This window comes from Liolophura sinensis, chromosome 6 (assembly GCF_032854445.1).
Source record: "Liolophura sinensis isolate JHLJ2023 chromosome 6, CUHK_Ljap_v2, whole genome shotgun sequence".
In the NCBI taxonomy this organism is placed as follows: Eukaryota; Metazoa; Mollusca; class Polyplacophora; order Chitonida; family Chitonidae; genus Liolophura; species Liolophura sinensis.
Window position 1 is genome coordinate 58,868,182 of NC_088300.1, and position 26,128 is coordinate 58,894,309.

Sequence of the window (26,128 nt, forward strand, 5' to 3'; positions counted from 1 at the left end):
TGTATGTTGTTTGTTTCACCCGCAAACTGGCTCAGTTCAGCATGCTATCCGATTAATTACCTAAGGTAGATCTACGTCTTAATACAAACTGACATCTGTGTTCCAATGCGCGTTTCATTTCCACGGCAGAAGAACGAAGTTTATTCAGTTTTTCACTAATAAAGCCTCCCTGTTGAGTTGCTGTCAGAGCACTTCAACTCAGCCCTTACCATACCGGAAACTGCATCATGCACGTTATGTATTGGAATCAGCGTCAATAAATTTCTACTGGGTACAAAAGGTCATCATGCAGAGTGAATTATTAAGATATTATGCAGAAATCTCACTGAATTATGTTTATTTTCTATATATCACGCCAGGAGAGATGAAAAGAAATATTGGAAAGTTTATAATCGGTGAATGTACAGATACTTTTTCCAAAAGCCTTAATAAGTTCAAAGTAGGCCTATGTGTGTCAATCGACGTCCATTATTTTTCAGTAAAGAATGTGTGTGTAATCATTTCCAGAGTATAAAAACATCCGCACACAAAACTGTATCTTTTGAATGTGCATTTCTCAATTCACCAAACCCTTATCCTTAACTATTTATTCTATTTTACACAAACGTCTTCAAACTATTCACCCTTTTCCTTTATCAAACTTTCCTGGGGGATAACTCGTGCCTCATCAAAAATTTCCTTCACGAAACTACGCCCCGAAAACCCCAGATTCCACGGCTGATCTTCCTCTGTCAAAACCTTTCCTCAGCAGGCCATTAATTCCTTTGCCTCAACACTGCCTTCCGTCACCAATGCCTTCCCTCATCAGTGCCTCTCCTCGATCTCCACTGCCTTCCCTCACCAAAGTCTTCCCTCACCAATGACTTTCTTCACAAAGGCGCCCTCTCTAACCGATCCCTTCCCACAGCTGGAATAAAACCCCAACTGGAATAAAGTTACAAGGGACGGCACGTGTTAAATTTACACGTGGTTACGTGCGACCATTTGCCACATTTACACTGTCTTCGTTACTGTGGTTTTAATCTCCATGTTGCAGTCTTATAGGACTGGCTTCCCAGGGCAGTTATCTTAGGTCTACACCCAAGACTCAGTTGGGCCAATAGGCTATCTTCTCCTGCATGCACTAGGTTATTTCAATTTTTAGAAGTTAACGTAAGATTTTTGTGAAATACTTTATTGCCCATTTAACATTCTTGACGCAGACTTAGAGCACTAAGAGTTAGTATTATTAAAACTGCGTCCACAAGGAAATAGGGTGGCTGATCGCAACCATATTTGACCGTTGATACTTTAATGCCCATTTAACATTCTTGATGCGGATTTAAGCACTAAAAGTTAATATTGTTAATACTGCGTCCACGGGAAAATATGGTGCCTGATCGCATCCATGTTTGACCGCGACCTTCGCACCCTTCGCATCTTCCGCGGGGCCACGAAAATCGCGTTCAGTTTTGGTAAAACCATGCTCGGTTCGGTTTTTGTTGGTGGTCATTATCTGCCACCACACTAACTTATAAATTCATGTATTTCAGATAGTGTTTTTTTGTTTTTGTTTTTTTTGTTTGTTTGTGTTTGGGTTTTTTTTTTAAACATATGAGGAAAATATATATTGTGGTCTGTCATCTCTGTGAAATTACGTTTCAAAAAGGCAAGGTACTAGTGCCTGCGTAAACGGAAGTTTACATGACGAGTACTGTTGACCACATGGCTGACGTGTTGAAATGTGGAAGAGACAAATCACCAATGTTCGAACTGATGCAATTTTTCCATGTCTGATACTGTGTGGAAGAGCCTGGCATCTCGCTGATCACAACCAAGCTGTCCTGGTAAGTATTTTGTCTTGCGGTTGTTAGTTATCCGTGGTAAGTAAGGCTTTTCATGTGGTCTCTGTTGAATGTTGTTGTTGCATCGCTTGTACTTACGCTAACAGTAACAGGCAGTACTATTTATAGTGTTTCTGTGTTATGCATGGTGTTACCGTCCATCTCTAAACGGTTGCCGTGTTGGAGACACATATTTAAGGCTGCTGGACAGAATGTCAGGGCCATATACTGCTTCCTAATTTTGGTACCCTTCTAGAAAATACCTTGGGAGACACTTACGAAATGATTTAGAAGTTGAGTGATTAACATCACACATTTTCTACATTCTTACATCGTGTCAAGCATGGCATTGACAACGATGTTAACCCCCGAAAGACTCCTTTTGTTGAGTTGGCATAGCGTCGTTAGAGTCTCGACACTTACAATATTAATTTTGTAATTGTTGTTGAACAAGTCTTGCACAAATAAAAGACAACAATCTAAAGCCCTGCTTTCTGCACCCACTGCACCGCCACCATATATCCCTACTAGATTTTTAAGAGATTTATTATAGCCTTGAAGGCTTCCCTGGTGTACGTTCCTCGGCAGATATTGCCATGTTGAACAGCTACACACACATCCTGCTTCATAGTGGAGTAGTGGGAAGATGGCGGCATTCACCAAGGAGCGTATACTGTGGGAGCCTTCATGGCTATAATAAATCTGTTCTAAATCGAGTAGGGAGGTATAGTGGTGGTGTGGTAGGTGCGGACATCAGGTAAACATCTTGTATATGGGGTGAAAAATAAAAAACTAAACATATTAACCAATGTAGTATTTGTTTGTTTATTTTATGTTGTTTTTTCTTCCAAGTTAGAAGAACGATAAAGAAAAAAAATAACAGCAACAAAAGCAATAAAAATCAAGCTAGGACAGAAGTTAAAATTTCACTTATGACAGACATTTAGTGATAGTCCCAGAGTGTTTGAACTCTGGTATGAAAATAAGAAACGTGATAAATTACTCTTGCAGATATAAAAAAAAGCATAATCTCTACTACTCTCAAACCACAGTAATGTCCTTCTTTTGTGATTTATCAAGTTGCTGCATTATGTTAAATAGTTGATTTTAGATTACCCTAAGTCCTCAACTTTTTCCCATATGAAAGAGCAACTTTCAGTTCAGTTTTTGCATATTTTTAATTGATTTTGGAGACAAAACAACTTTGGTTGGGTTGGCCAATTCCATGGCTTCACGAAAAGTATAATTTTATCAGTCCACACAGAATAATGCCTTCAAAATGTGTTTGAATAAACACCTTGCAAACATGCGAAAAGTTTGAAGAATTACGGTAATTATGTGGCGTTTATTGTAGGGAGAAAATTGATAGCAACAAATTTAAGGTAGGTCAGAACTTAAAATTTCAAATTACATCGTGGTACTCCCAAAATGTTATGTGTAAAAATATGAAACATGATAAATTGCTGTTGTAGATATCGGCCAGTTAACTGTCAAAAAACTGTAAAGCACCTGTAATAAGTTACAACTAATCAGTTATCACAACTGAGGAGGTATAGACAGTAAGTTATCAAGGTTTTCAAGTAATGTTTTTATTTTATTTAGGTATAGTATTCAGAACTTATCAACTTTGGACTATAATGGTAAACACCATGAAGATTTTCCTCACAGTGACACTTGTAATGTTCAGTGTTCTGTTCTACAAGATCTGCGTGGAGAGTGCCACATCCCCTTCAACTAACAATGGGGCTTTGACTGTGGTGCCAGACCAAGACAGTGGTGATGAAGGTATTTGCTTTGTGTTTTGTGAGCTCACTTATTTACTTAGTTCATTTTGTATAAAACTTTGCCAACAGCAAGACTGTTGAATAGCAGCAGAACATTTACCATGCTGAATGCTAATGTGTTTCAGTATGGTATGTGAAGTCGTGAGGCGCATACAGTTTACCGTTGTAAAACTCTTTGCTGTGAAGTTGCTGAATTTGCGAACCTCATCATGTAAGATGTACAGTACACGTGGAAAATATGTAAATTCTGTTTTACCATGCTCATTTATGTGCTCCTCAAATTTTATATTGAATGAATGAATGATAATAGCTTAACCCCACGTCGGATTTATATTGATAAATACATTACTCTTGTTAGCATGTCTTATGGCTATGTGTCCATATTTTGCTGGAATGTAGATACAACTGTCTTCTGTCTTTCAATCAAGCCTGCATTTCAATGCCATTTGGTAATTTTCCAGATGATGGAGTGACTGTGAGTGAAGAATTATCAGAAATCGAATACAGTGATGAAGTGTTCTATCCAACTAAAGACTGGCAGAAGGTCAAGAAAGGTAAGCACTTTATTTAACAGCTTTTCAGAAGCCAAAGTTTTAAGACGTGATATTGGCTCATGATAACATCTTGAGCTTGCAAGTTGACATGAAGTATCACGACTTTTAACATTGTGACAAGTATACCCATGAGTATACCAGAAGTCAGTGATTCAGCAGTTAACAAGAAGACATGGAAAAACTTCTTGTAACATCTTTTGAAAACAACTTCCCCACTTATGAGGCGAAAATGACTAACTAGCAGTTCACCTAACGCTCAGCCATTGTCCCAAGCCAGACCCGGACCCTTTTTTTTCCATTGTGTGAGTCATCATATCGATTTTGGTTTGAACAGCAGCAAAGCATACATGATAAAACAAAGTGCATTAGCTGATGTACCAGTATTATTTCAAGAAACATTGTTAATAGTGCTTTTCATTGTGATAATTTTTAAATACCAACCTGTTGCTTAGATATACATGTACAACCTGATATATTGAAAAACTTCTCGATGAAAGATCAGACCGTTTAACTTGTTTTTTATTTTCCTCGTCTGCAGTTCACCCACCTGATGGCAGGGAACTGCACAGATGGTTCATAAACACACAGATTCACGCATTTGTTCCTTTGTGTTTATAGGTCAAGCTGTTCCATCTGGCCTTCATGTAAGACTAAACCTAGAAACCGGTGAGAAGGAGGCCAAGCTGATGGAGGGGGATGATGGGATGAAGTACTGGAAAGAAGGGGACAGGCAAGGTCAGTGCCAGGTTGTAGTACATCAGTATGTGTTTACCTGCATGGTTAGTGTGCCAGTTAGTGTGCCAGCATTGTGCATTGACCCAGGAACCTCTCACCAGTTGATGTTATTGTTGTCAGTGCAAGCCTAACTCGTGCTGGCTTCCCTCTCTGGTAGTGCGTGGGAAGGTCCGGCAACAACCTGCGGATGGTCGTGGGTTTCCCCCCCACACTCTACATTGTTTCCCATCAGAAGCAGCTAAGCTGTTTTTGATATTGTGACCTGAATGGTGAGAGTTGAATTGGGGCGAGAACTCATCAGCTGATTGAACCAGCAAAGACCGAACAGCCTGTTTGAGCCCAGGCCAAATTTAGACCAGTTAACATTGCTGTTGTTAACATTGGAACTATTGCTTTGATATCACACTTAACATTATCTTTCTTTTTTCTGATAACCTGAATTGAAGGTATTTTGGTGTAAAAATTGTGATGTAAATTAGACCATGAATGTTATGACAGCTCAAAACAATCCATTTGGTTTACCCCCTCTTTTAACAGTAAAACCACCGAACATGTAATAAATTTTCATTTGAGAGTTGCATGTATTTAACATAAAGAATGTTTTAATGATGTGTATTTAAACAGGTATGGTCAATCCTAAAAACAAGTTTTTTTCAAGAGATGAGCTGAAGCAAGCCCTAAAGGATTTCAAAGCTGAGGCTGTTGATGAGGAAACTACAAAGGTAAGTCATTAGCAGTTGGGCACTGAGTATATGTTAAATTTGCTGACTCTGAATAAAGTTTATGACTGGTTGCCATTGTATTGTTGCCATGGTAACAGTGACAGAATGATGTGGTAGGAAAACCTGAAAATAATTTCATGTATTTGTGTTCATTTATCATATGTGATATCAGTTCATGCCAATGATCCACTGTTGTGATACTGATGTATTATAGACTTAACCTTCGGATTTGGATTTATATATCTAGAAAAGGCTGTGACATGTCTGGGGTTCGAGATAATTTTAAAAGTTGCTTATGAAAGTGAGGGAGTCGGGGAGTATGGTATCTTTTATCCTGTGTTAACAGCTGATAACTACACGAGTATGATAAAAGTGGGGAGGGAAGTATATTCATGGTGAATTTTAAGTGATTTTAAATGATTGCAGGTATCTTGCACCAGCACCAGTCCAAGCGCTTAAATCATGTCTATCAGAGGATATAGTATGTGAAATATGTGAATGAATTGCTATATGGTTGTTCTTCATTTTAACTTTATTTAAGAGGCGAGAAGAAAGTGTGAAGAAAAAGTTCAGGAAGTATGAGGACCTGAAGAAGGATTTGGCATCCATGAACATGGACATTAAAACTGACGGTGAAATTATAACAACTTTGGTGGAGAGGTTGAAGCAGGCTAACACAGAGATAAAGGAAAAACGTAACACCTTAACAAACCTGGAATTTTATCTGCATCAGGTTGGTAGTTTGGTCGACATTTATTTATTGATTGTCATAAGTGGTGATTGCCCAGAGGAAAGCACTGCACCTCACCGAGGGCCTGGTGACATATCACAAGTATTGCATTTGCCACTCACGTTCTTTGTTTATGGGAAGATAACTTGATGATGTAGCCCATTACTGGGTGATGTAGCCCATTACTGGGTGATATAGCCCATCGCTCAGTGATATAGCCCATTACTAGGTGATGTAGCCCATTGCTTGATGATGTAGCCCATTGCTTGATGATGTAGCCCATTGCTGGGAGATGTAGCCCATTGCTGGGAGATGTAGCCCATTACTGGATGTAGCCCATTGCTCGGTGATGTAGCCCATTGCTCGGTGATGTAGCCCATTGCTGGGAGATGTAGCCCATTGCTCAATGTTGTAGCCCATTGCTCGATGATGTAGCCCATTACTGGGCGATGCAGCCCATTGCTTGGTGATATAGCCCATTGCCTGGTGATGTAGCCCATTACTGTGTGATGTTGGTGATTATTCGGTTAGGTAGCAAATTAATTGCTGGGAGATGTAGCCCATTACTGGATGTAGCCCATTGCTCGGTGATGTAGCACATTACTCGCTGATGTAGCCCATTGCTGGGAGATGTAGCCCATTGCTCGATGATGTAGCCCATTGCTCGATGATGTAGCCCATGACTGGGTGATGCAGCCCATTGCTTGGTGATATAGCCCATAGCTTGGTGATGTAACCCATTGCCTGGTGATGTAGCCCATTACTGGATGATGTAGCCCATTGCTGGGTGATATAGCCCATCGCTCGGTGATGTAGCCCATTACTAGGTGATATAGTCCATTGCTTGATGATGTAGCCCATTGCTTGATGATGTAGCCCATTGCTGGGAGATGTAGCCCATTGCTGGAAGATGTAGCCCATTACTGGATGTAGCCCACTGCTCGGTGATGTAGCACATTACTCGGTGATGTAGCCCATTGCTGGGAGATGTAGCCCATTGCTCAATGTTGTAGCCTATTGCTCGATGATGTAGCCCATTACTGGGCGATGCAGCCCATTGCTTGGTGATATAGCCCATTGCCTGGTGATGTAGCCCATTACTGTGTGATGTTGCCGATTATTCGGTTAGGTAGCAAATTGCTGGAAGATGTAGCCCATTGAATTACCATTGAGTTACTCTCACAAAGACAACATCTATAGAGCACTATGGCCATTTTGGGTGATTGGTGGTGGAGCTGTCTGTAGTGTCACACTTCGGATAGACATCTGCGTTAGTATTGTTTCCTTTTGTGGTCACTTTATTCCTCATAAGCCACTTTATTCACATGAACGAAATAAAAAATAAAGACATATGTTACATGTGTATATATACACACATATTACAGTGTATTAATAACATGTTAACCTTGGTATTCTCTAAAGTGATAATATAAATATTATAGAACCTATCTTTTGAATTCGTACATGTTTTTGCTCTTGTAATGTGCAGTGATGTTGATATTTTGTTCTGCAGATTGACAACGCTGTGATGTTTTGTGACATGGGAGGTATGGCACCTCTAGTTAGACTTCTCAATCACACTCACAAGGACCTGAGGGCAGAGGCAGCTTTTGTGTTAGGCTCTGCTACACAGAGGTGAGTCTGGAATTGTACCTCTCAGTTAGTTGAGGGATTACCACAGAAAAGCCCTTGTGATTAGTGGCCCTCACTTTATTAGTGAGGGCCCTTCCTAGCCAAAGGGTTAAATATGGTAACCCTGTTCTGTGTATTGCATGTATTGCAAAGTAGTCACGACATGTGTCTAATGTAACATCCATTGTAAAATATAGTGAAGAGATACATCAGACAGCACCATGGTACTTAGCATTGGTGTAGTGTTGTAGCATTTTTATGTTTTATTTATTTATTTATTTGATTGGTGTTTTACGGCGTACTCAAGAATATTTTACTTATACGACGGCAACCAGCATTATGGTGGGTGGAAACCGGGCAGAGCCCGGTGGAAACCCATGACTATCCACAGGTTGCTGGCAGACCTTCCCATGTACAGCCAGACTAAGTTAGTATTTAACTTAGCCTCAAGACAATTTCCCAGCATGCAACATGAATGCATCTGCATTGCCTCTCTATTGTCCTTAGAGTCATGTACAGTTTACAAATTCACTGAATTATAACATAGTTTTCTTGCTTTGTAACTGTACAAGTAGAAAAGCAGTCCTCATCTGTTGGTGTGCTCTGTTGACAGTAATCCGAAGGTACAAGTTCAGGCTGTGGAGACTGGTTCCTTGCCCCAGCTCATCAGGCTGCTGTCAACTGATGAAGACATGACTGTCAGAAAACGTGTTCTTTTCTCCATATCGTCTCTAATACGACAGTTCCCATTTGCGCAGCAGAAGTTCCTGCAGCTCGGAGGGCTAGCTGCTTTGTCACAACTTTTCTCTGAGAAAGGCACGGAGAAACTACAGCTGAAAGCTATCACCCTATTGAATGATCTCTTACTTGAGCAGGTAGGACAACTTTTTGTTTTTTTTTCCTTTCCTTATTATTATTATCTGCCTTTTGTCAAAATATATTACGGTAAATGACCTATTGTTTTGCACATGAGTTACTGTTGTTTACTTTCTCACGATCTGAGTTTGTGCCAAGATGACAGAAGAGAGTGATTAGCTCTGGCCCATTTCATTACCCTGCATAGCACTTGACAGCTCTGGCTTCTAATCAAGTCACTGACAGTAATGTGTGCAGGTCTCCCGAAAAGTAGGCCTGCATATTCATGTCTAAATATACCCGTGAATGAAATGGCAGAAAGTAATAAGACAGGCGATGTCTATTACAAACCTTTAAATTCCAAACACTGGCTGAAAGCATGACCACTCCAAACAAGGAATGTACATGCACAATGTACACTGCAGATGAACCGATTATTGGGTTTAGGCCTACGTGGAAGTCACCCCACACTGTTGTCTGGTGAATGGTTGTCTGCTGAGAGCCCTTATTATTCAACGAATATGTGTACGAATGTATTTGAGCTAAAATGAATTTCACTGAGAAATATCTGTCATCAGCTTACCTGGTGGGGTATTATTGACTTGCTTTAAATTTTGTATCTTTATAGTGGCAAGTGGCAAAATTACAAGCAGACTTGTTCAGGACATGCAGGTCTTTTTGGTCAAGCATAAAATTTTGACCAAAAAAGTGCATTTTTGGCAGAAAATACAGATAATGTACTACTTACCACTATGGACTTACATTCTCCCAGTGGGACAACATCCTACCTTGCAAACAAACCTGAAGACATCTTCCAGAAATCATTAGAACTACCACAATTTGGAAAAATGAGCAACTTAATCATAGATGAAATCTTAGGTCATTTAGGGTAAGGGAAGCTGACATTCAACTAACAAATCTTGTAGGCTCTTGGTAAAATGATTGTGTTGATTATAGACTAACGGCTACAGCATGTTTCAATTCACTGTCAAATGAAGAAGCAGTACCTTAAGTTTGTTATATGGAATGACCTAGAACACACAGTGACATTGGTGGAGTTGAACGGCAGTGTTGATCCATTTTTATGTGTTAAATGTTCTATGTGTTGGCAGAAACATATTAAGGAGATGAATCCTGATGACTCCAGTGTAAAATTAAGAATCGAGCAGTACAAAGAGTAAGTAGAACTTCATATAAAAAGATTAAGTTGCCTACTCTGGTGATAGCTGTGAAAACAGCTTTGTTTTTTGGGGGGTTCAGGGTGGGGAGGTGGCGGGTGCAAGGCCCCCCCAAATTAGTCACACTAACCTGGTTCCGTATTTCCAATATGTTCATCGGTGACTTTAATTCTGCATATTTCCGACTATTGAAGAAAAATATGCATAAAATAGAGGGATTTATAAGGCATGTAAAATATACCTCAAAAAGGAAAATTCTTTCCTCATTGTTTTGGCATTTCTTTCTTTATTTTCCTTAAAACCATACTCCTTGTTTTATAGTACCGTTTAGTGCATCCTTTTATAAACTCTGCACCAACTATGTGTTATTGTTCTGTACCTTTACAGAGTGCCGCTGCTGGAGACAATGTTAGAGCAGGGTTGGTGTGAAATGATTCCAAGGCTTCTTGACGCGTCTGAGCATGATGTACGGGAGAAGGTGCTACAGGCTATGGTCAACCTCAGAGACCCGTGTAAACACAGCTTTTCCAAATCGTTTCACCGCTTACAAAAACTTCAGGCAGAATACAAGGAATTGGCAGAAGAAGAGAAGGTTGATGGAGCTGATGATGAATACTTCACAACTTTGCTGAATAGTGTTAATTCTGTTATTGTGAAGGTGGCAGAGAAAGAGGAGTTGTAGACAGATGATGTGTGCATGGGTGTATGTTGTTTGTGTGTGCATGCTTGTGATAACATATTGTTATGTTTCATCCGTCTTTGCTGCAGATCCTTGCTGGTCAAGTGATCAAGAGTGCTATCTTTGACTACTGAGGTTGACGTTTCAAATCTAGCTCCTTATATGTTGGCCATGCGATTGACGCGTCAGGAAATTTGACATTTACATAGCACTGAAGATTCTTTAGTTTGCCTATTTAGTGATACATGGCTCCGTTTCCTCCACCTTGCCTAAGTAGTTTTGCATGTGATATGAAAGTTACATGGAAATGCATAAATAATTTACTGCAACTGACATTCCATTTATTTGTCACGTGGGACTTGTATTGTCAATTCCTTAGTGAGAATGTACATTTACATGTAGGTGCTGTGGACTAAAGATATATGGTTTCCACCATGAATTTTTTGACCATTCCTTCTATCCTTCTCTACATTATCTGATCTTTTTATCTCAAAGATATACTGGTAATGTTGTTTTGCTAGGAAAAGTCATGCTTCAGTATTCTCTTGCGTTGACACTGACCAGCCATAAAGGTGCACTTCATTGTGTTTGAAGTTTTTGTTTATTTATTTATTGTACATAAGCATCCATTTCACTTAGATTAATGTATCATGCTCAGTCGCTTTGTAATATTTTTATTTTGAAATGATTGTACAAAAGAATATGTACATTTTTACGAATTTTCGGTATGAAATAATAGGAGAGTTTCGAGTTGGTACTCTTTTGTCATCAAAGGTAAAACAATCCTACTGTGTCATGTGACATGTGAAAAATGTTAGGCAACCTTTGTTGACATCAGTTTACCGATCACTTGCCTCACCCTGTTCCAGAGGCATAATTGACACCTCTTTCCTTTAGGAACTTCTCATGTTCACCAATATTTAGCATCTCAATTTTCTCCATCATTCATGTAGGCTAAATTACATTTCATAAAACTTTTTTTCATGTGCCAATGTGATCCAAAATACATACATACAAATACACAGCCTAACATTTTTGACAGATCACATAATGCAGTTTTTCTCGCGTTATTGATAAATCAGTTCGAACTCGAAACTCCCCTTTTCATGCTATTAATGTTTAATATATACCAAAACTGTGTTTAAAGAGGAACACTTAGAACTGCTGTCCCTGTCAGGATAACATATTGACACATTGTGAATGTAAATATTAAAAATATATGAATAAAATGAATTATGGTCATCAATATGTTTGTTTGTTTTTATAGATCGTTTGATCCAGTTTGTTATTTAGCCAGTTCAAGATCCCTGTATGCAATACAAAGAATGAGTAAAACAATGTATCTTAAATAAACACAATTATAAATAAGAATCCGAAGTTACATATACTTCTGTCTTTCCTAATCTGATGTGCAAGAAAATGTGATGTTGCTCTAAATGATGAAACAGAATGAAACTGATCTAAAATTTATCACAGATCTGTATCTGAAGTTTCTCTATCTTGACCTCCGCGTGACCATCTGTGAGCTTCTGACAGACCTTGCTGAGAGGCTCGTTGGCGTGGTTAACACATCAGCCACGGAGACGACTCTAAAATGACTGGTTAGCGCTCTGGATTTTGATATCAAATCATGAATGTCCACACTATTGGCTTCCATAACCATTGAATAGGCACCAGAGTGGGAAGGGCTGTTAAGGTGCATACGATTCAATCACTGGGACATACCAGGTGCAGGTTCTAGCCAGCCTTGAACATGGAATTGATTTATTTATTTATTTATTTGATTGGTGTTTTATGCCGTACTCAAGAATATTTCACTTATATGACGGTGAGCAGCATTATGGTGGGAGGAAACCCGGCAGGGCCCGGGGGAAGCCCACGACCATCCACAGGTTGCTGGCAGACCTTCCCATGTACGAACATGGAATTGAACATTCCTCGTACTCACTGATGGTGAGTTCTCGTGGCCGTTTGTGCTGTGTGAGGTTTATTGAAGACACCTCAGGTTCTTTCCACTAATATAGAGTGCATATCCATACATTATTACATGTGGAAAACTTAATTGTCAGTCACTAGCCAAAGGGCAATGGTTTATCCCAAGGTCAAAAAACCCACTACCGTCGTTATAAATTCTTGAGTAAAGTAGTACACAATAAACACACAAATAATTGAGGAATAAAGGCCAATACCTCCAATTTTTTATGACATCAACACTTCAAAAAATGTACAAATGTGTTCATTTTGATTATAGGATTTTAAACTGGAAACGGCAAAGAGCAGTCATGTTTAGACATGTAGTTCACGTCACCTGATACACTGTATTTCAGAGTCATACTCTATTAATACATTCTAACTCCTCCATCCAGCAGCCTGGTTACTCCACCCAGCAGCCTGGTTCCTCCACAGAGGTAATCTAAATGCTGATGTATAAGTGAAAAATTCCTGAGTACAGCGTTGAACAGCAATAAAAGATATATACTCAGCATTGTCTTCAGCAATACATTGTATGTATCATTGCTTTAGGTTGCCTGTGTTGCAGTATGAGAGGTTACATGTTTGAGATAATACAGTAATAATAATACAATTGAAAATTTGTGCAAATATACCCACTCATTTCACCTGATGTTCATAAGTGTCTATGGTAGGATCATCATACCTAAGAATTTATGTCAAAAAGTCCGTTTTCCAAAAATTTTAAAGGTACCGCTTTTAGTTTAACCCATAATTAAGGATGGCAGCCCCCAGAAAAGAAACGTGGGTGTTGTAATAATGTAAACAGTGTGAATTCTGCGGATGGTTGGAAGCCAGAAACGTGTGATTTAACAGTTGTTTGGACTGGCTCAGCAGCTCTTTAGGTAAAGTTGCTTGTCTCAGGTTGTCCCTCTACTGAGTTTATAAATTTTAAACAAACTGATTGTCTGCTTCTGCTGGTTCAACAACAACAACAAACCAAACAGGAATACATTGGAGAAAATCGCTCAGTTTTTTCACCATCATTATGGAATTAGGAAAATTTACCATGAGAATGATGTGTCAAAATAACAAAATAACATGCTTCAGTATTCTCTTGCGTTGACACTGACCAACCATAAAGGTGCAGTAGTTGGTTAGCGCGCTAGCGCAGCGTAATGACCCAGGAGTCTCTCACCAATGCGGTCGCTGTGAGTTCAAGTCCAGCTCATGCTGGCTTCCTTTCCGGTCGTAAGAGTGAAGGTCTGCCAGCAACCTGCGGAAGGTCGTGGGTTTCCCCCGGTCTGTGCCCGGTTTCCACCCTCCATAATGCTGGCCGCCGTCGTATAAGTGAAATATTCTTGAGTACAGCGTAAAACACCAATCAAATAAATGAATAAATAAATAAAGGTGCAGTACATTGTGTTTGAAGTTTTTATTAATTTATTTTGTTGTACATAAGCATCCATTTCACTTAGATTAATGTATCATGCTCAGTCGCTTTGTTTTTCTCCATCATTATGGAATTAGGAAAATTTACCATAAGATAAATGTGTCAAAATAACGACGACAATCATGACGATTTTAAGGCCCTTCTCATGGGCCTTTCTCATCTACTATAGTAGCCTGAATTTTCTGACTAGAACTTAGAGATACTCTGCGGCCGCTAAGGCACAATGTAGTGCAGTTCCAGTCAGAATATCCATACTCGTGCACATCATACTCTTACCATGCGCCTGCAGGTTTTACTCAGGCAGTCACAGAGTATGTAGTCGTAGTTGCGGTACTGTCTGAAAATGTAGGCCTACGTGTACTTATTTTGTGAATTTATGTGGTTGTCATGGATCGATTATGAGTCGGCAAGACTCAGAACAGGTTAGTTGATTATGGGGATCATTCAGTTTACATCGATTTACGCTAGGAAAATTTTAATGAGAGTGTGACTTCGTTACTGTCAGTCTGACACCCATGGGGCTGTTTCTTGTGTAAGTCTCGCAACACTCTCCTGTTGCTCAATCTGAGAGTCCATCTGGATGGACAAAGGTGAAAATATTGTGTAAACAATGTGGTAAACTTTACTTTTTAATACTTCAAGGTGTCGTGAGTCGAAAAGTACTTTTTCTGGATGTTCACAATGTACATACAGTAATTGCATTTGTCCTCACACTGAGAATCAGTCATTAGCTTCAGTGTACAACCTGATAGGAATGGATCAAATCAAACTGTCCAAAACACAACAGAAATGAACCTCTCAAGAAAAAAGGGCATGTCTTTTAGATCCTTGACATCAGTTATCGGTCAATCAAATTTCTGTCTGTGAGAGTTTGAAATGACATCAAATCAAGGAGGCAGTGAACAATAAGATTGCCACAGAGGAAACATCAGTATTTGCATACATCTCACCCCAGCTGTGTAGCTTAAACGTCTCCCCTTGTGTTAAACTCCTTTAGGTTGTAATTCTACATTAAGAATTACTTTGAAGCAATGGACTGATACTCAGGCTATATTTTATGATATGCAGATTGTTCAGCTGTCTAACATACTACATATATCATTCGGTATTATTTCAGGGTTTATAGCTCCCATTGCTGTTCATTTCCTTATATATTCATGTTATCTTTAATCTGTTTGTCAGTGCATGCTGCAGGGAAGTGAAAAGCTGTTGAATAGGATGTGTTGAATATATAATATGACATATTTCTGACTCTATAAAGACCTATTTGAATTGAGAAACACCCACCTTATCTATACCTCGTCATTAATGTCTTGCTGCGTGAAACAAATCAGAACCCACCTTGTTAAGCTGGTTTTGATAGAAAAGGTTAGTTGCCTAAATGGATCATATCAGCGTACCCTGTTATGGAATGAGCAGTTGACTAGCATTAACACAGAGGTGGCTAAGGGGATAGAGCATCATCCTTGATGTTCTTATAAACTAGAGACCCATGTTCAAACTTGAGTGTAGTCAGACATGCCAAATAGACTACAATCTGTCACCTTGCTACTTCTCTGACTTATCACGAGGGGCTTAGCATTTGTACATGTTAAAAGGGTATTGAGGACGTACTGGTCAGCGTGTCATCACTAGTCTGTGACAACTGACATTAAGACATGATTGATATATGGCGGGTGTCATATTGAGACGAAGACCAGACAAGCAAATACATATGTACATGTAGAGTGCTGATCACCAATCAAAAATTGCTCGAAATCCATGCAGGAGTCTCTTTATTTACATGTACCTGGCATTTTTGCCTGTCATTTTTCCACTACCTGTAAATCATACGACCAGCACAAAAGCACGCTATTCTTTAGGAACAGTGTAAATGCCATGAATCAAACAAACATTTGAGCACATTATCCTCGATTTGAGGAATGCGTCATTTATGTGCATCTTTTACATGTTTCTACATAACACTACAAAAGGTTACCGGTAATAGAACGCCTCTTGGTCTTGTTCGTTTTATGCAATGCTTTGAAATCCAGTGTAACACCAATGGTGATTTGCTTTTGTACTTGCAATTTCTGTTATAATTGCTTTCATTTACATGAACCTAAGACCATTGGTCATGCCCTATGTTTTGTACTACAGTTCCTAATTTTTACTGTATTAGAAGTCCTGCTTTGCTTAATAATAAGAAAGTGTCCAATTTGATGGCGCTTTTCTATATTTACTTTTTATTTGACTTGGTTGGGGTTTAATGGTTTGCTAAAAAATATTTCACCAACATCAGGAGAGTCAGATTTATTAATAAAGGAGAATGGAGTGACCAAAAAGTTGTACATTGTAGAAGGTTGGGGTCCATTTCGCAAGGACATAACTACCACGGCGATTAATCACACATAATGTTTCCATACTGTATCCTAAGCACTGATTAGCACTGATCTACTGTCACTCAGTACCTCATTGTTTGTAGTGTGACTGTTCTGCGGTAAAACATGCGCAAATTTGCTTTAGTTATGACAGGCCCCTATAAGATTTCATGTTATTTTGCTCCATGGACTTAGCTCCCAAATTAGATGAATGAGAGTTCCTGAAGAGCATGAAAAATAAAAAAGTTCAGGCCCTGGAAAACCTTTAAAAATAATCCGTTTTGTTGAAAAGTTCAGAATTGTGACCAGAAATATTTTTTTTGTTTATTTATTTGTGTTTTTAACAAGAGCTGCAATATTGTAACACAAAACTTTTAATATTTGCTTTTAGTATATAATTTTAATATAACTTGTAATATACTAATTTAGAATCTGCCCACCTTTGGTAAATTCAGGACTGCAGCAAATAAATGACAGACTTTGTGTAGTAGAAACTTAAAGTGTTATTAAAATTTCTACCCGATGAAAAATGCATGAGTGTAGGTTTCGTTCTATAACTGTTAGTGTTTGACAAATTTTGAGCTGTGTTGGCCTTGATATGTTGTGGGATTTTCAGTCACATATAATTAACCCCCAAATTCTTTAAAAAAGGCCTTGAATTTGGGGCATGGAAAAATGTATAATTTCTGATGAATGTAGGGTAAAAGGTAGATTCTAAGAAGGTTTTCCCAACAATGTGTTTGTACTACAAATACATGTCTATTGTATGAAACATCTTTTATGGAAAGTGGTAAATTTGTTGGTGTTGCCTTTGTCTGTCTTTTGACCCACTTTAATATTCAGCTGTTCATTATGAAAAGCAGTTTTAGCATTCCATACTCTTTACCACATGAAGAAGACAGCACCTTAAACTTTGCAACTATTTTCATGGTAAATACAACAGATTCATAGATACTGGTAAGTTACACATATTATTATGTGTATGACATTCTCATTGTTACACTGTATGTCCGATTTGATAGAGGGGCAGTATTTTTGGCCTTTGTAAAACTTTTAAAGTCAAATCACACATGTTGTTTTGTTTACTTCCCAGCTCTCTCGTTGATAATTCTCCTCTGCCAGTAGAAGACATGAACTTCAAACTCCAGCAGTGAATTAATGGGGCGTGTCAAACATCTATTGAGGAGGAGCGACAACTACTGGAGAGGCCAGAAAATTTCTGTCACAATAGACTCTTTCAATGAAAGATATCAGTTGCTAGTGTTTACCCCTGACATGAAATCTATAATCTTGGCTGTTTGAAACACAGCATGTTTGGTCTTGTTGACAGAACCAGTCCCTGGTTTATTACATGTGGAAATTAGGCAGGGCTTATCTCACGGACGTTTTAAGGGGGCAATTACTCTGTGGCCTGACACCAGTGCCACTCCAGTTCTGTACCAGGCACATTACCTGTACACTCAGACACCTGTCCACTTATAAGCATGGTGCTTCTCCCTGGGGTAAAGCTGTTTACCTGAAGAACGACTACTTGAGGAAAGTCTCATCATTGATCAACTTTCTCAGGTGTGCTCACCTTCATATAACACCTACTATGGCTAAGAGTAAATTTGAATATGTGAAGTCGTTTGAGGCTGATGACAGCTGTCTTCCAAACACCTGGATTGTTGTTCGTGTGGATGGTAAAAATTTCCACAGGTAAGCCTTGCTGGTTGTTTTGTTTAAGTTTTTTTAAAATCCAGCGAATAATTTATGGTTCACGCTGAGAATGGCTTGTGTGCATATGGCATCAATGGGATTTTCTAAACTCTTTCTTTTAGACATGTACATGTACATGCAAGTTGGATCAGTTCATTTCTTATAAATGTTTTTATGGTCTGAATGGTATACCCTGAATACTCAACAAATTGGACCAGTAAAGAATAACTTAATATGCAGATTTAAAGCATAATTCTCAAGATTTCAAAGACTAAAGTGTATCATTCAGCTAAATTTGTTTAGATCAAAGAAAAGATCCACTAATATGTCAAAATATGCACAAATTCCTTTCTTGAATCTGTTGAGGATTTAGGGTGTAGTTTGACAGGAATGCTATAACTGGCATGCTCTGTTATTAATGCGAATATTTCTCTCGCGCACAGATTTTCCGACTCTCACAATTTCATCAAACCAAATGATGATAGGTCCTTGGGTTTAATGACGAAGGCAGCACAGTCTGTGATGGAGGAGTTCAAGGGGGACATAACTCTGGCATACGGACAAAGCGATGAATACAGCTTTGTATTCAGGAAACACACAACCACCTACAGCAGGAGATCTAGGTATGGTAGACACTGTAACTGTATCCATATCATCATTGTAGGTATTCCTTTTGAATGCTTTAGGTGATTTTGTCTGAACATTGTAACTTTGAGTTATTTTGTCATGGTATTTAAGTAAGACACTACTAACCTCTGGCAAATGACAGACACACTTTCCCATTTGTGGCCTGCTTCACATTGGCAGAAATCAAGCATTCATTGAGGGCTTTTGTCTGCTAGACCCTGTAGCCCGTTTCACCATGGAGGTATATATGGAAGGAGGAACAACTCAGCCGCTATGCCTTTCTACTCTGAATAAACCCTTCCGGATTGAGGCAACCGTTGATTTCCAGTGTATGACACCATGCCTCATAGGGCGTCGGCGAGCAGGGCTTAGGGTGAATTGCCTGAATAGGGATCCCATCATACTTACTTTCTTTGATTAAAAAGCGTCATCTCCAAATTCACAACAAAGATGTAGTAAGGTCATATTTGTGCGTTTAAGCAGGCATTTTAATCACATGTAGGACTATTGTATAGGAAGATATAGTTTGTAAAGGACAGCGATATTTATTGAGCTATCGGGAACATTGTTTCACTATTTTCCGACATACATAGTGCAGGTAACATTAGTGTGTGCCATTTACCTGATGCTGATGGATTATGGGCCCCGGAGATCAGTTTTTAAAAAATGATCATTGAAAATTGAGAAAATTGCCCATTTGAAATACATGGGCCTTTTTCAAAAATATCCAAAATTGGTCATGTTTGAGTTCCATAAACTCACATTTCCGCACAACTATCGATCCATAGTGTAGAAAAATAAGGTCGAGGAAATACTTAACAAAATGTGCACCTTTGGCAATTTAGGGCCCCATAAGCGGTTTCTTAACAAGTTTGATTCTTGTAAACACTACATTCCCATATTTCTTGAAAAGCACTGCTGCTCACCATAGGTGTGCATGCACAGTCCCCACTAATTTTTAAAACTGTAACTCACTGAAGAGGAGTACCTGTCGTGAACACACCGCTCTGCTGAACGTTTATTCGTGTCCGTTACCGGAAGGGAAAAAAGTTATTAAAACGATGTAAATTCTTTATAGTAGAACTGTTTGTAAATATGCTTAAAAAAACACTTTTCTAGTGTTTGGACACAAATAAGCAAAGTACCTATTGCATTGATGACAGGCTTGTATGTACATGTATGTATACACGTAGTATCTTCATTTACTGGGTAAGAATGTTAAAATGTAACAAATCAGAAATTGTTGTCTTCATAAGGCATAGAAACCCTGCAAGTGCGGTCATTACTATTCAACTACTGCCAGCATGTTATTTATTTTTAAACATGATATTCTCAAGGAAATTGGCAAAGTGGTTTGACTTCCATTCTGTTGCGGTGGTGAGCCAGGGACACACAACTGGGTGCATTCTGAGTACCTTTTACCCGAGTTGTCAAACACCGCTCTAGAGTCTCAAGAGTACACGCGCAAAGACCTATCACAAGGCAGACAGGCTAATCCCATATTAAAACAAAGCCTGAGTCCAGCTGTATAGGTATCGTACGCTGAACACATGAAGAGCCGGAGTTGTTCATCCTTCTGTATATATACCTCCATGGTTTCACGAACATTACTTAAATGTAGCCGTGAAGTAAACCCTTAACCTCCATGATGCCCTAGTTTTTTAGATATACGAAGTGCACTTACCTAAGGGCTGATTAACACTCAGGTACCCTTTATGAAGCTGACACTTGAATATATTGGATGCAGGGAATCTTGAAACTGTGGGAGAACCCACAAGATTGAACCCACAACGGTGATGCACAATGGGCAAACAGTTCAAGCACACAGTCATGCCTTGCTCCTTCAAAATAATGGTGAAAGCAAACAGGCCTGTACTGCAAGCTTTCCATGTGTTTTTGTAGGAGCCTGCAGTATGATCAGTAAATACATTTGGAGTAGGGGATAAAGGAAGAGGTAAACACAGAGCATATATGGTTAATATGGAGGATAATATCTAAATTTAAACTAAAATTTAACTTTTACATTGTTGCTCACTGCCCTTGCAGGTGGCAGGTGGTATTAACCAATGAGGTGTTTGAATGTACCACCTGATGGTTCAGCAACAGTTGCAGCTTTAGATCAGAAAGACTGTCAGAAACCTAGCAAAGGGTGGCGATTTTTGCTAGTATGTGCCCAGTTCCCTGCATTATACATCTGACTTACCTCAACACATAAGCTGAGTATAAATTCTGGAATGAAACAACTGTCAGATAATACAAAAATAAACATTTCCTAGTTTGAAGGGTTTCTAAATGACATTGTTTTGTTTTTTTTCCTTGCAGCAAACTGATGACAAACATTGCCAGTTTGTTTGCATCGTCATTCGTGTTTTACTGGCCGCGGTACTTCCACAGTCTGCAGTTACAATACCCTCCCTCATTTGACGGGCGGGTGATTGTCTACCCATCTGAGCAGAATCTTCGGGATTACCTCAGCTGGAGACAGGCTGACTGTAAGTATCAGTTTCTGTCCTCCACCAAACCGTGGCAAAATTCTACATGGCCAAGAGAAGCTATAAAACTGCTTGATGGTAACTTCCAGCAGGCGCTGTCTGTTTGTCACACATGTCGCTATGGTAATTACAGTCAGTTACAAAAACTTTGTTGAACTGGATCTTGATTGCTGCAAGACAATTGAATCCTTTCTTCGATTTTGCCACAAAAGTGGTAGTCTCTTGCATTAGTCCCCCTCACAGCTGCAGGATATCCCGCTCACTGCTACAGGATATCCCGCTCACTGCTACACCTATCCCAATGACTACTAAGTGTACATAACCACCCTCTCCCGAAAGCAAATTGTGGGTGTGATTTCACATACTCTGTGTGCTCTACACTGCACAGTTGCCTCACTGTCCACAAGACTTGTTTGCTTTGACTTGTATTCAGTTTTTCATGTGGTAGTCTGCTGGCTGGCCGGATCACTGTGAGGCATTCCCACCTCTAATCCCTAAAACCATTCCTGGAGTCTCCATGGCCAATGTGCTTTGCATGCAAGCCTGGCGCAATGAACCAGGAGCTTCTCACCAATGCCGTAAATAAATAAATGAATAAATAAAAGTAATCTTTTCCTAGATCTATATGTATTAGCTTCCTCTGCACTTATTATTAACACTGATGGCCTGCTACTCTGCCCAGTCCTCAAAGTCACCATGTGTCACCCAACTGTCACCCATTGTTTTGCCAACTAATTTATTAGGTGTGGATAATAGCTGAAGACATGGGGTCCTGAGGCAGCACTACCAGTTTGTGGTGATGTGACCTGCTTGTGACAAAGAAACAGTGTTCTCATATGACTGAAATAATATTCAAAGCAATATGAAAAAACAAGGAAACAAAATGAAAAACAAATCATGTCACCCATATTATATGTACCAGTTCATGTTTACATGTAATAGGTTTGCTCTCTTCTGTTGTAGGCCACATCAATAACCTGTACAACACCTGTTTCTGGAAGTTAATCCAGGAGCATGACCTGACTCCAGCACAGTCTCAGGAAAAACTCAAGGTTCCCTTCTATCTTCAACTGTGTAAACATAATATGAATACCTATGTCCTTTTCATGATGAATGAAATACATTGTTAACTTTTTAAATTATCTGCAGCAAAAATACATAGCACAAGAAAACATGAAAAAGAAAAGTTTAACTGTTAGCCGTTATAAACTTGACATTAAAGACTAACCTTGTCTGCTTTCCAGGTTTTCCTTCTTAAGTTTGTCTTGTTGGAATGAAAGTTATGGGGTATGTATGTTGATATTTTTAGGGAACATTATCAAGTGACAAGAATGAGCTGCTGTTTAGAGAGTTCAACATCAACTACAATAATCTCCCAGAGATCCACAGGAAAGGCACTGTGCTGATCATGAAAAAGGTAACCAATGTATACAGGATTCAGTTAGCATTAGCTTTGGATGTTATATTTAAAGTGATCAAGGCAGCTCAACAAAATTGTTGGTGCTGCATACCTGGAAATATGCACTCTTTCTAGCATTCTTTAATTCTCTACCATTTCCTGTTAATTATTATTCATTACACCACAGCCTCTGACAAAACGATGTGAACTTGTTACAGCTCATGAATACGTAGACGTGTTTGATTGATAACTAGGGCATACAAGTACGTGTAATTTAGTGCCATTCTGAATTAGATCAGGTTTTTGAGATTATAAACCTAGTGTGTTGCCTACAGGAAGTAGCAGTTGGTTACAACCTGGTAAGTTATTGAGAGGTTGTACGAAATGGTTTATGTAAACTAGGTGGGCTCCTGTTGGCTTAGATTGTTAGAGCTGTGGCTTGCTGAAACTATCAGACTGTTGACCCTGGAATCCATCTCTTGCTCCTTCATCTGTGGTTTTGAGCCAGGAGGTTTGTCACATAAACAGTGGCTTACTTCGAGCGCTCTGGTTTTCTACACTCAGAAACCTGACCACCAGCCTGGAAGTGAAGAATTCTTGGAGTATGTCAATAAAATAAATGAAAATAAACTTGCTTTGTTACTGAAATCTTGTACCAGTAGGTCATAAACCCAGCATGTTACTAAAAGTTAACCCGGTTTATGATGGAAAGCTTGTACCCATTGATCTTTCCCATCAGTCAATCAATACTACACGTAATTTCACCAGTCATAAGCATTTATACTGTAGCAAATACACCTGTAGGTCTACTGCATATCCAGGATATGCATTGGTTTAATACATCATATGTCTGAATTATTTATTTATTTGATTGGTATTTTATGATTAGCATTATGGTGGGAGGAAACCGGGCAGAGCGTGGGGGAATCCCACGACTGTCCGCAGGTTGCTGCAGACTTTCCCACAAATGGATGGAGAGGATATGTCTGTTTGATGTCATGGTGCCACATTTTCTTGAGCTTGGCATGATAATTAACATTGCGGAGGGGATTAGCATGCCAGAGCGGCACAGTGACTTAGGAGCCTCTCGCCAATGTGGTTGCTGTGCGTTCAAATCCAGCTCATGCTGGCTCCTGCCTGGCCTCCAGCTACCTGCGGATAGTCGTGGGTTTCGCCCCAGGCTCTGCCCGGTTTCCTCCACCATAATGCTAGCCACTGTCGTATAAATCAAATATTCTTGAGTAGGCGTAAAACACCAATCAAATACATAACACTGTCATGAGAAGGGGTGACAGGATTTCAGGCAAGTGGGATCCATCCACTGAAAAAAGCATGTTTTGAAACTTTCACATTGACAGCTTGCACCAAGAGGTTTAATATAAACTGGTTTGCTACTGAGAGTCTAGAACTTAACGTGCTGATGCAGCACAATGAATGGGAAGTCTCACATCAGTGCGATTTCTGGGGACTAATGTTAAGGTAATATTGATATGTTCTAAAGGAAGATGTTGCCAGTGAACGTCACAGATCCGGCCCTGGTTCATCACCCAAGGACCGTCGCAAACAATCGTCACGTCTCCATATTCTGCAGCTACACTGTGATATCATAGGCTCTCAGTTTTGGCAGGAACATCCGGAGATTCTCTCAGATACAAAGAGGTGACAGTGCTGCGATATGGCCTAGGACATTATTCTGACAGGCAGCAGTGTGCCCGCTTCGGGAAATAGCACTTCTGGTCCCACTATGGCTGGCCTCTATTGCCAGATCTTCACAGTGCTACACTTGAGGTGTAGTGGATAACATGATTTCCCATGCATTCTTAGTGGTAGGAAAATGCATGTCCATATACCTATTCACAGCCCACAAAACTTTTATTGACCAATCAGATGTTAGGGAATACCACAGAAACTTAAGTTTTTACATTTCAAAAGAACTACATTCTCAGATATGGGGAGAGAGGTTGGCTGTGTAAAATGTTGTCAGTGGTGGTAGGGGTGAGAATTTGTAGAATAAAAAAGTTGTATGCAGCATGTAAGTAGTCTATGTACCTGGAATTTTTAGGAACAGTGATGTGTATTTTACACAACTGGAAATTAAACATTGAATGTGATTCTGTTTTCAGTCATTTAGATGTGTTAAACACTTAATACATGTGCATTTGTTTTGTTTTTTTTCTTACATTCCAACCACATTATATATTGGCATGATTAGGAATTTTATATTTAGGGCATAAAAGAGCTAGGTATAGATCAGATTTACCCTAAATGACCTAAAAATTTGACCACAAAAAAGCTTTTTACTTCCACGCTAAAACATACATTTTCCCAGTAGGACATCATCCTACCTTCCAAACACCTCTCTAAAGTCAAGAGAACTCTTAGAATGTGGAAAAATCAGCAACATAGTCATGGATGAAATTTTAAGTCATTTAGGGTATTTGTCATTCAGAAAGTGGATTAAATAACAGTGTTATCATTATTAGGGATATATTACAGCATATAAGTATTTAGAATGTGCAATCCCTAATGACAATAATTCTGTTAGCTTTAATCTTGTTGCCACCGTACGAGTGACCGTGCCTGTGTTATTTCATATACTTAACTGAAGCTATGTGCTACAGCTTTGCATCTGTTGTTTATAATAGTGTTGTTGGCATATTCATATAGTGTTAACAGATTTTAAATAAAATGTAAATTTTGAGCTTTTGACCAGTATTTCACAAGAATGTTTGGTATGTTAAGTGCACTTTCTGAAGCACATGAAGGCCTTAAAATGATACTTTTGATGACAATCCTTAAGTTTTTCTGATAAGAAATTAATCACATTTCACAAAAAAAAGCACATCTAAAGTGGCCCTATTATAGGGATGAATCAATCCAAACGTGTTACTTGCAAAATGATAAACTTTAAGTGAAAGACAGTAATCTTGAATTTTAAGGAAGACTTTACACTGTACACAGTAAAAAGCGATTTAGTCTGTACATATGGCACAAGTTCAGCCACATACATGTATGGTTGCAAAGTTCAACTCCTAGTCAAAATATTTACTGCACAGTAAAGAACATGTTTAGAAGTGAGTGGGCAATTGTTGTTCATGCCATCACATGCTCTTAGTCCCGTACCACCATGATCGCCATCCATCGTACTGAACTGCCACTTGGTTCATGGCTTCACACCAGAACAAATTACACATCAAATTTGTGCTTAGAACTTTCCAACCAATTTGAATAAGTTATCACTGTTCTTGTCCACATATTCTGTTTTTGTTCACAACAGTTCATCATACTGAATTGAAACTGGGTATATGGCTTCACCATAACAAGTTACAGATCAAGTTTGAGTTTCGGACCCCTTTTCTTTAAATTTCTCTCTCTTAAACCATCAAAGCATAAAGTTCAACTTCATTGCTTGCATGAAATACAGCTTAGCAAAGCCTAAAAAACTCAACAAAAAATA

General features: G+C 39.1%; 2 protein-coding genes across 2 annotated transcripts; both read left to right on the top strand.

Annotated features, from left to right (window-relative positions):
• Positions 1–1,700: 1,700 nt before the first annotated feature.
• LOC135468037 (nucleotide exchange factor SIL1-like) lies at positions 1,701–12,061 on the top strand. Its single transcript, XM_064746045.1, has 10 exons — positions 1,701–1,826; positions 3,426–3,608; positions 4,069–4,161; positions 4,780–4,896; positions 5,521–5,618; positions 6,160–6,351; positions 7,862–7,983; positions 8,594–8,855; positions 9,948–10,012; positions 10,401–12,061. Exons 2-10 carry the CDS (start codon positions 3,461–3,463, stop codon positions 10,693–10,695), a joined length of 1,392 nt encoding a protein of 463 aa, XP_064602115.1. The 5' UTR covers positions 1,701–1,826; positions 3,426–3,460; the 3' UTR covers positions 10,696–12,061.
• Positions 12,062–13,425: 1,364 nt separating this feature from the next.
• On the top strand, positions 13,426–25,184 carry LOC135468310 (probable tRNA(His) guanylyltransferase). Its single transcript, XM_064746492.1, has 7 exons — positions 13,426–13,547; positions 17,549–18,153; positions 18,597–18,776; positions 21,103–21,272; positions 22,236–22,324; positions 22,582–22,689; positions 24,173–25,184. The coding sequence occupies exons 2-7, from the start codon at positions 17,807–17,809 to the stop codon at positions 24,332–24,334; spliced, it is 1,056 nt and encodes a 351-aa protein (XP_064602562.1). The 5' UTR covers positions 13,426–13,547; positions 17,549–17,806; the 3' UTR covers positions 24,335–25,184.
• The last annotated feature ends 944 nt before the right edge of the window (positions 25,185–26,128 follow it).